The 10762-nt window shown below is 39.8% G+C and overlaps 1 protein-coding gene across 1 annotated transcript in view; it reads left to right on the top strand.

Moving 5' to 3' along the window:
* SLC39A12 (solute carrier family 39 member 12) overlaps positions 1-10762 on the top strand; it is an 84263-nt gene that overhangs the window by 42103 nt on the left and 31398 nt on the right. The window contains exons 8-10 of the mRNA XM_077772451.1: positions 1919-2071; positions 4212-4322; positions 9816-9882. Of these exons, the coding sequence (XP_077628577.1) occupies positions 1919-2071; positions 4212-4322; positions 9816-9882 (331 nt within the window). The remainder of the gene's footprint in view (positions 1-1918; positions 2072-4211; positions 4323-9815; positions 9883-10762) is intronic.

The raw sequence follows: 10762 nt of genomic DNA, 5'->3' as shown, positions 1-10762 counted from the left end.
TCTAACATCTAAATTTTCCTTAAGAAAAATGTAAGCCTCAGTAGGCTGGCTCTTTGCTGAAGTTTTCTTAGGCTCTTTATTTGTCAAAAATGAAAGGCCCATGACTTGAGATGCAAGAGCTCAGGCAGAAGGGTCTCCAGACGAAATTATTTCTTCCCTCTGAAATCTCTTGAGATGGACAGTGATGAACAAATGCCTCCCCCCTCCCCCTGGCAAAGCCAGAGATGTTAAAAATTTCCACAAGCCTCTGGCAATTTCCTACAGGGTCACTCTTATTGCTCAGAGGCTCAGTGATTATTAGATGTTCTGAAAAATCACAAAGTGGGCATTGGAAAATGAAACAAACCATTATTTGTTTTAATTTCCCTTGTAATCTAATTTTCTGGAAATATTTCAGGGCTTATTGGCTGGAGGCAGTAGCCGAGGCTTTTTTCTAGGTCCCTTTAGTGATTGCAGAGCTGTCTGCTGCCCATGATCCTGCAAAACAGTGGAAGGGTCTCAATGCTTCTGCACCTCCCCCAGCGGGGGGGCTCACAGCTCCTGGCACCTGCGGGAGGGGTGTGGGGCTGTCAGCTGACTCTGCAGAGACACATTCCAGATAGGACCTTAAAAGATTAGCCAGGTTTCATGAAAATTGGAAGGCAAGTGTTTTACTTGAGGGAAGAGATACGGCCAAGTCACTGAGGAAAGGAAGAACGATGTGGTGGAAAGGTAGAAAATCAGTGGTTCCTGAACGTGATCCGTGGCCAGGATTCAGAAGGCTACACGGAAATGAGAAAAATACCACTGTCATGATTTCTTGTTTTTTTTTTTGTTTTGTTTTTTTTAACGAGCACAATTCATTCAACTTCAGGGTCGACGTTTTGTTCTGAGATCGTGGGGTTTTCTTCTGTGTTGTTTTGTGACCTTACCGTGTCCTCTATTTTGTGAAATAATGGTAATTACAAATATTAGATGGGTATCCTTTACAATGCCTTTCTTTACCAAAAGGAAAAGTTGACTAATGTATATGGGTTTTTAGTTAGGTTCATAAACTTGTTGTATATACTTACATACACACATATACTCACACATGGACTCATGTCCACAAGCACATATATACACATAAATGTATGCATGTATGTATGAACACATGTACATACAATATGTATGCATGGAATCATTTTCCTTTTTTTTTTTTTTTCTCAATTTGATGGTCACTAACATCCTAAGTGGAGAAACCACTGAGCTGTTTCCAAACTGCCTTCTCTTGGGGAGGGAATATGATACATAATGATTACTAGCTCCCAAGAAATCATGAGGTCAACCAATGAGATGAGTCAACTTGAGGAAAATTCCTAATGCATTTCATGTATCCTTTGTTTCTCAGAGAGCTGACAGTACTGCTGGTGTACAGTCTACCCTCAGTGGAAGATACGTTTCAGGCGAATTTTTACCTGATCAGAACATTTATTAAAAGTTTTCTTTGATTGCAATGGGGTGCAGGGAGAGTAAACCCTGGATGAAATGTATCTTTATATTTCCTCTGGATATAAAATACATTGATCTGTTATTAAAGACTTGCTGTGCAAACAGGTATGGATTGAACCCCTAGGAGAAGAAAAAAACTAAGAATATTTGAAAATTTAGGCTACTTGGTAAATAAGCTCAGGCTCTCCAGTGTTCATTAGCAGAAGTTATTTAAAGTTCTCCTTTCTTTTCCCTTGTGGACATTTGATGTGACCCTGATTAAATCATCTAGTGGAAGTATGCATACAACTAAAAGCAAATGTGGCTTTGAATGATTCTAGTGGTTGTCAGGGGGTTCCCCAGAATGAAAGGTGAATATATTTCATACCGTGCCTATTACTTAATACTTAAGTCCTCTACAGGCAATTCTTTCTGTCTCCTTTTTGTGTCTGTTTTTGTTTTGTTAAAGGTGCTTGATTTACATAAGCAGGAAGGCTCAGAGTTTGGACATTTCCATGAAAGCAAAGGTCATATTTGGACACTGTTAGGATTAATTGGAGGCATCCACGGACTTTTCTTGATAGAAAAATGTTTTATTCTCCTTGTATCACCAAATACCAAGGTATATTTTAAATTTTATTCATCTTCTGCTTTAGGGCTTCATACCGTTCATCTTTTTACTTCAAAAGTACTTGTTCCAAAGTGGTTGATGTCTTCATGAAGTTCTCTATGTGAGGGATGGGACTCTGATTTCTAGTCATTCTGACTGGCATCTTCCCTATAAGTATGGTTATTAACTTTTTAAACATCTGTTGCTGGCTTGTTAAGGCACTTGTTAAAACCTGCTATTTGACGTTCATGGCTACTTTAGATACAGGAGACCATTCATGTCTGGAAATGAAGGGCTGAAAGGCTTACCTACTAATCAGTGCTTTGCATGTCTTTCCTAACCAAAAACAAATAAATGTGGAGACAAAAACTTTGAAAAATTCACAAAATTACCCATCATTTTCGATCCTAAGACCATTGAAAATTATACAAACAAAAACAAGGAGCTCAGAAATGGGATTTGTGGCAGAGCCTTTTTGTTTGGCTTGAACAGTTGCTTCTTTTGTGCCTCTATTTGATCAATTTCTGTGTCTGTGATGAAATGAAAAGTGCCATTTTTTTTTTAATGTATTGTTTTGCTCCTACACATTATCCTATAAGACAGTAGATGAACTGTCTGGTGGGTTGGTTAAAAAGGTAAATGCTTGCACAGAACACAAGGAGACCAAAAATAAAGTAAATTTCCCTTACAAAGCCCTGGAGTTCCGCAGTTTGCTGTGGTTCTGTACGTATTTTCTGGCTTTTCCTACCTGTTCATATAATTCAATATGTCTGTGCCCAGGAAAAGCGTTAGTAGTCATGTAAAATATCAGCACTTGTTTATTGGTATTCCTAAATTTATTTGAGGTTCAAAGGCTGTGCGTCAAAAAATAAGATGGTGTTATGGATGGAGAGAGGGATGATAGATGGATAGATAGGTGGTGAAATGGCTTTAGTAAATGGCAATGGTAGGATCTTGGGAAGGAGTATCTGAGTGATCACCTTACAGTTCTTTCGGCTTTTCTGGGTATTTGAAGCTTTTCACAGTGAATAAACAAAATGCTGTAGAAATGTTCTTTTTTCATGAAGCAAGGATTTTCTTTGTCCTGGAGCTCATGCTGGGGCGCTATGGTAATTGAGAAATTAGGAACACCAGCATTGACCGCAATCCCTACCCTGCACATTCAACAGCTCAGCCTCCTCAAAAGGGGTTCTAACCTCAACAAGCACAAAAGAAAATAACAGATCCCGTTTGTACACAACAGATTAGTGTTCTTAGCCTGGGAAAACGAAATGACAAAGCCAACCATCGACTTGTATGTGATGATTAGAAATTTAACGAGGGTGGAAGGGAGTGAAATAAATTCTGGACATCCAAACATGTAAAGGTTATTCAGATTGTGCTTGGACTTGTCAGAGAACTTAAAATAGTGTTTAAGAACACATCTCAAGACTCATTATATTGAGTAAAATAAAGGGAATATGAATATTTTAGAAGGTACAAGTGGTTTAACTATGAATATGTTTCTAAAGGTATTAATTTCATTGTTATAGGGTGTAATATAGTTTCAGTTATATCCTTTTGGTATCTCCAGCAGAAAGAATTCAAAATTTAATTTCATAGTAAATATAGTTTTTCAGTAAATACAAAAGACTATCAAAACTACCACTGTTCAAGTCTTTTAAAATCATAACTGGAAATATTTAAAGTTTCATTCTCTTTTTTGTTTGAAGATTTAAAAAAATTTTTTTTAAACATTTTTTTATTTTTTGAGAGACAGAGCATGAGTGGGGGAGGGACAGAGAGAGAGGGAGACACAGAATCTGAAGCAGGTTCCAGGCTCTGAGCTGTCAGCACAGAGCCCGATGTGGGGCTCGATCTTATGGACCACCAGATCATGCTCTGAGCCAAAGTCGGACACTTAACCGACTGAGCCACCCAGGCAACCCTAAAGTTTCATTCTTAAGGCATTCAGAATATTCACGATGTTTCAGAGCAGTCCCGTGCTTCCCCAAGGTGAGACATTTTAGTGTTTACCACGATGAAATGCCTTCTCGTGTGCTGCCCTTCACTTTGGCCAATAAGCCAAATGTTAAATAGAACCATGGAATTGACAGAGACTGCACCTGTGTTCTTCTGGCTTCAGCACTAATTTTAAACCATCTTCCTCCAGCAGGGCGTGTCATTGGTTAATGGGCGTGGGGAACATTCCCACCACCTTGCACTCAACGCTGAATTAAGCGACCAGTCAGGCAGAGACAAATCTGCTTCAACTATCCAGTTGGTAGGTTACCGATCTGAGGTATTCTACTGATCTGATTACCTTCTTTCCTTTATTCCTTAATGAACAGATGACAGATTAAAAACAAAAAAAAAGTCCACCCCTGATCTGCCTGTTCTGAGCCATGATAAGTAGTTTGAGAAACTTTGCCAAGCACCTGAAAGCTGTTTTAAACAGTAAAAAGCTTTTCCGCAGATTCAGACCCTTGGTACCCGCACCACTTTGAAGCATATATGATTAGATTGCATAATATATATCTTGATCATTTTGTTTGTAGGGTTTTCACAAACCAGTTGACTTCCAGGTTTTCCACTCTGAGTAGTCCTTAGCCATGACCAGATGGGGCCAAATGAATGGTGAGCAAGGAAGTAGCACAGCTAGTGTGGTAGGGTCCCCTCCCTAAGGAAACAAACAAGCAAACAAACAAAAAAACCCTAAAATAACAAAACCTCAAAGTAACCTGGCTGTGCGCACGTGACAATAGTCCTCATGACCTTGTAACATGAGACCACTTCATCAGACTACATGTTTCTGTGTGTTACCAAATATGGGAGACAAATAAAGAGAAAATATATTTAAAAACTATGCCACGTGGCGTTGGGGGCTCATTTCTTCAGGTACGATCACAACTGAGCGGGGCCGGCAAGAATAAAGTTGCTTCCCGGAAAGAAAAGCCTCGGTGTCACGACTCTGAGAGAATCCGGCTACTCTAGGCGTGGGGTGATCATTTTGTACTGCAGAAAATAATTGATTCTGCCCCACAAGATGTCTCAGAGGTGGCTTCTCTTACACTGAGTTTTCCAGGGCAAATATTCCATGCAAATTTGCAAAACACAACCTCCAGTCAGGTTCAAACCAATGCTCCCATTCTGATAATTCTCTAAGTAACAAGTAAAGGGGCAGGAAGAATATGAAAGTAACATGTAACAGTTCTAACTGTGGCCGTTGGAGGAAGGGTTTACAGTTCAAGAATAGAGTCCTGACCCAGTGGAAATGAGTAAGCTGTGCCTGAGACACTGCCCCAGCAACAGAAGTCTGCTGGTAGATCACAGATCTAGAACTGACTCAATTATGAACAAAACCGTCCCTTTGAAAAAGTGACTTTGAAAACCTTTATTATGTTTATGGCTTAGGTACTTTGCATATGGCTTGGAAGAAGGTAATTTCAGGCTGAGATCAGTTTTAAAATCAGTTTCATGCTGGGGCGCCTGGGTGGCTTAGTCGGTTAAGCGTCCGACTTTCNATGTTAAATAGAACCATGGAATTGACAGAGACTGCACCTGTGTTCTTCTGGCTTCAGCACTAATTTTAAACCATCTTCCTCCAGCAGGGCGTGTCATTGGTTAATGGGCGTGGGGAACATTCCCACCACCTTGCACTCAACGCTGAATTAAGCGACCAGTCAGGCAGAGACAAATCTGCTTCAACTATCCAGTTGGTAGGTTACCGATCTGAGGTATTCTACTGATCTGATTACCTTCTTTCCTTTATTCCTTAATGAACAGATGACAGATTAAAAACAAAAAAAAAGTCCACCCCTGATCTGCCTGTTCTGAGCCATGATAAGTAGTTTGAGAAACTTTGCCAAGCACCTGAAAGCTGTTTTAAACAGTAAAAAGCTTTTCCGCAGATTCAGACCCTTGGTACCCGCACCACTTTGAAGCATATATGATTAGATTGCATAATATATATCTTGATCATTTTGTTTGTAGGGTTTTCACAAACCAGTTGACTTCCAGGTTTTCCACTCTGAGTAGTCCTTAGCCATGACCAGATGGGGCCAAATGAATGGTGAGCAAGGAAGTAGCACAGCTAGTGTGGTAGGGTCCCCTCCCTAAGGAAACAAACAAGCAAACAAACAAAAAAACCCTAAAATAACAAAACCTCAAAGTAACCTGGCTGTGCGCACGTGACAATAGTCCTCATGACCTTGTAACATGAGACCACTTCATCAGACTACATGTTTCTGTGTGTTACCAAATATGGGAGACAAATAAAGAGAAAATATATTTAAAAACTATGCCACGTGGCGTTGGGGGCTCATTTCTTCAGGTACGATCACAACTGAGCGGGGCCGGCAAGAATAAAGTTGCTTCCCGGAAAGAAAAGCCTCAGTGTCACGACTCTGACAGAATCCGGCTACTCTAGGCGTGGGGTGATCATTTTGTACTGCAGAAAATAATTGATTCTGCCCCACAAGATGTCTCAGAGGTGGCTTCTCTTACACTGAGTTTTCCAGGGCAAATATTCCATGCAAATTTGCAAAACACAACCTCCAGTCAGGTTCAAACCAATGCTCCCATTCTGATAATTCTCTAAGTAACAAGTAAAGGGGCAGGAAGAATATGAAAGTAACATGTAACAGTTCTAACTGTGGCCGTTGGAGGAAGGGTTTACAGTTCAAGAATAGAGTCCTGACCCAGTGGAGATGAGTAAGCTGTGCCTGAGACACTGCCCCAGCAACAGAAGTCTGCTGGTAGATCACAGATCTAGAACTGACTCAATTATGAACAAAACCGTCCCTTTGAAAAAGTGACTTTGAAAACCTTTATTATGTTTATGGCTTAGGTACTTTGCATATGGCTTGGAAGAAGGTAATTTCAGGCTGAGATCAGTTTTAAAATCAGTTTCATGCTGGGGCGCCTGGGTGGCTTAGTCGGTTAAGCGTCCGACTTTCGCTTAGGTCATGATCTCGCGGTTCGTGGGTTCGAGCCCCGCGTCGGGCTCTGTGCTGACTGCCAGCTCAGAGCCTGGAGCCTGTTTCAGTCTGTGACTCCCTCTCTCTCTGACCCTCCCCTGCTCACGCTGTCTCTCTCTCTCCTAGAAATAAATAAAACATTTAAAAAATAAAAATAAAAAAAATAAAATCAGTTTCATGCTGATTTTATTCCTTCTGTTTCAATGAAGGGCTCAGAATCCTGAGACCGATATAAATAAATCTCTGGTGCTAACCTTATGAGTTTTGAACTATTTGAATATGCCAGCTCACTAATACCACAGTCACTATTCCTTTGGTTATTTTAGCTGCAAGATCAACTTTAAGTGAATAGAAATAATATGAACTTTTAAGACTGATTGGTTCAAGTTCATGGTTTTTCAGGAAGGAGGGGAACTCATAATTCTCACCAATCAAGGCATCTTGGATGCTTGCCTCTAAATTCCTTTACATAGTATATAGTTTTGCGTGGGAAAACCTAGAGTAAATATATTTGAACTCCTGTCTTTTAATTATAACCAGGCTTTTGATATAATGTAAAAAAAATCACATGTGCTTTCTTGTTCACTCTTACCCTGTGTCCTTCAGTTCCTACCTTACTTCTCAGCCACTTATCCAAACATTGCTCATTATTATATGTTTTGAGTAGCGGCTACTGTTCCCCCATGTGAAAGATAAGTTTATTTTCTCTGTTTGACATTTTTTAAAAAGGTGCTTAGGCCCCACATTAAACATGGCTCAACAGTTTCACAACGTTGGGTGATAGAATTATGTAAATATGCATTTATTTTTTTAAGTTTATTTATTTGTTTAAGTAATCTCCACGATCAACGTGAGGCTTGTATATATAACCCTGAGATCAAGAGTCACACCCTCTTCCAACTGAGTCAGCCAGGTGCCCCAGTCAATATTGCTTTTAAAAGGACATGTTCTCTCATGGTTTGCCTCTCTCCCTTTCCCCCATCATTTCCCCCCTTCTTCTCCCCCTTGTTCCTCCGTCAAGTTCCTCCTAATCCTCCTATACGTGCAAACATATGATATTTGTCCTTCTCTGCCTGACTTATTTCGCTCAGCATAACACCCTCAAGGTCCATCCATGTTGCTACACATGGCCAGATTTCATTGTTTCTCATTGCCATGTAGTATTCCATGGTATAGATAAACCACATNAAAAAAAAATATAAAAAAAAAAATAAAAAAAAAAAAAAAAAAAAAAAAAAAGGACATGTTCAATAGGGTAGTTTTCCCTCGCTAGCCAAACAGAGCATTTTGAAGAAACCTTTGTAAGCCAAAATGGTATAAAATGAAGAAGCAGTTACCATTCATTTATATGGAAAAATTTGTGAGCATTCCCAGTCCCCCAAAATAACCTCTCTTAAGACTTTTTGATACCTGGGGGGCACATTTGGCTAAGAGGTACACAAAATAAATCAAAATAAAGCACAGGGGTGCCTGGGTGGCTCTGTTGGTTAAGCATCCGACTCTTGATCTCAGCTCAGGTCTTGATCTCAGGGTCGTGAGTTCAAACCCTGTGTTGCACGCCACACAACTTAAAAACAAAAGCACAGATGCTCACAGATACAGAACAAAGGTCTGGTGGCTTGATGCTGAGATGCTGAATGGAGTTCCCGGGAAATGAGCTTGGGGAGCCACTCACTAGTGGGGCCCACGCTGCCACTGTAGGCTTGTTGCAGAATGAATGCTGAGTGCTATTTTGTGCCTTTGGCTTTTTTTCATAAAAGCAAAAATCCTCTTTGGACTTTTTTCAGTTAGTGGAAACGGGTACTAATGTAGGTTTTTCATAAAAGCGACCTGGCATAATGTGAACTTAAGAAAAGTGAGGACTGCCTGTGAAAAGTATTCTTTTCACATAATAGAATGAGAATAGGAGGCACAGGGATGGAAAGTGACTTTCCTGATGCGTGAGTCAGTCTCTAAAATAAAATCACATCATATTAACTCACAGAAGTCAGTTTCAAAATCTAACCTCTCTGTCGTATGAAAGGATAAAAAAATCTTAATTTATTATATTTTTTTGTAAGTCTGTTGATTTGCTTTGTTTAATGTTTATTTATTTTTGAGAGAGAGAGAGACAGAGTGCTAGTAACAGGAAGGATAGAGAGAGAGGGAGACACCGTATCTGGAGGAGGCTCCCAGCACAGAGCCCGATGCGGGGCTTGAACCCACAGACCATGAGATCATGACTTGAGCTAACGTTGGACTCTTCGCTGACAGAGCCACTCAGGTGCCCCTGTTGATTTGCTTTCTTAATCAACAAGATTCTTTTACTCACTGGCAAAGCCCCCGAAAGAGAATATTACTCCATCACAAGTAATGTGAGGCGTGGGGTTTGCATGGGTTTGTTCTCTATCCACAATACACGATGTGCTAAGAGATCAGAAAATGAATCCTAGACCCACAGTCCACCACACAGGAGAAGTATCAAATTAGGTCAAGAATCAAGAGCTGTTTCTTTCTACAGCTTTTGGATTTCACAAAGGCTTACATAATTTAAGAGCCTGGATTACAGACTGTCCCTGTAGCCTCTAGCTCTGTATGGAGATAATTTACTATTTTCATCTAAAGGCACATAGTGCAGGAAGTTTGCTCACAAACCCCCAGCTTTACGTTCTAGGCTTGCCTGTGAAATTTCAAAGTTGTGCTGTATTCTGGGGTGTTAAAACGTTTAAAACCCAGCATAACTGTCCAGATATTTCCATTTTACGATAAAATGATGGCCACTGCTAATCTCTCACTAGTTGTTTTTTCATTTAAAATAGAAAGGCCCAGAAGATTCACAGGCAGCTGAAATTCCTGTAGGCAATATGACCGCCTCCAGCCAAAAATGTGAGTACCAATGGTAAAGAGGTAAACTTTAAATGTAGAAAGTACCACAGAAAAAAGTTTATGTCTGTTGGGAAACAGTGTGTTGAAATCATATAGGTTTCTCTTTGGGTTTGTTTTTCATTATTACAGCCTCTACGAGAAAATGTTGAATACTCATTCTTATCCATCTTTCACACATGCTACGCGTTAACATCAACTTTATTCTTTAAAAATGATGGTTTCCTAAACTATTTGAAATTGATCTTCTGAGACCCGCAATTAGTGTAGATTCATATGTAGTTATCAAGGCTTCTTTAAAATCATGAGCATGGCACTAATAAGGTATAGACGTGCAGAATCATGATGTAGTGCCCTGACGTTAATGTAGCAATGTATGTCGACTAAATGTCAATTTAAAAAATCCATGCTCATGTGATAACGGAGCCTTTTGCTTTGCTATGAAGTCTGGAAACTTCTATCACAGTCTGCTGAAACTAAGCACAGATGTCTGTTTCATGTGGGATGCCATGGAGATAGAGTTCCAATGAGTGATAACTGATCAGTCACATCTTATTCTACATCTCACTCATTCACATAATTTTCAACCAGATTTTTTCTAAGGTTTTCTTTATTCGTGAATTTAATGTACCCATTTTGTATACAGCTTTCTTCCTTTTCATTTGTTTCTAATGATTTTCCAAATGTTTTTGGTCTCTCGTGGCTTTTGTCACCTGCTTCCACAACTCTGCCCCACTTTTCTCACTGATACTACCCTTTTGTGACACAAATTTCTCCATGTTTTAATATTACGCAGTCATGATTAGTTATTCCCATACTACCATAGTAGATTTGTTACTAATAAAAATAGCTAACATTATATGCCAGGTATCGTGCTCCGTGC

Source organism: Crocuta crocuta, unplaced genomic scaffold (assembly GCF_008692635.1).
Source record: "Crocuta crocuta isolate KB4526 unplaced genomic scaffold, BGI_CrCroc_1.0 scaffold96, whole genome shotgun sequence".
Taxonomy (NCBI): Eukaryota; Metazoa; Chordata; class Mammalia; order Carnivora; family Hyaenidae; genus Crocuta; species Crocuta crocuta.
This window is presented reverse-complemented; position numbering and strand designations above follow the sequence as displayed.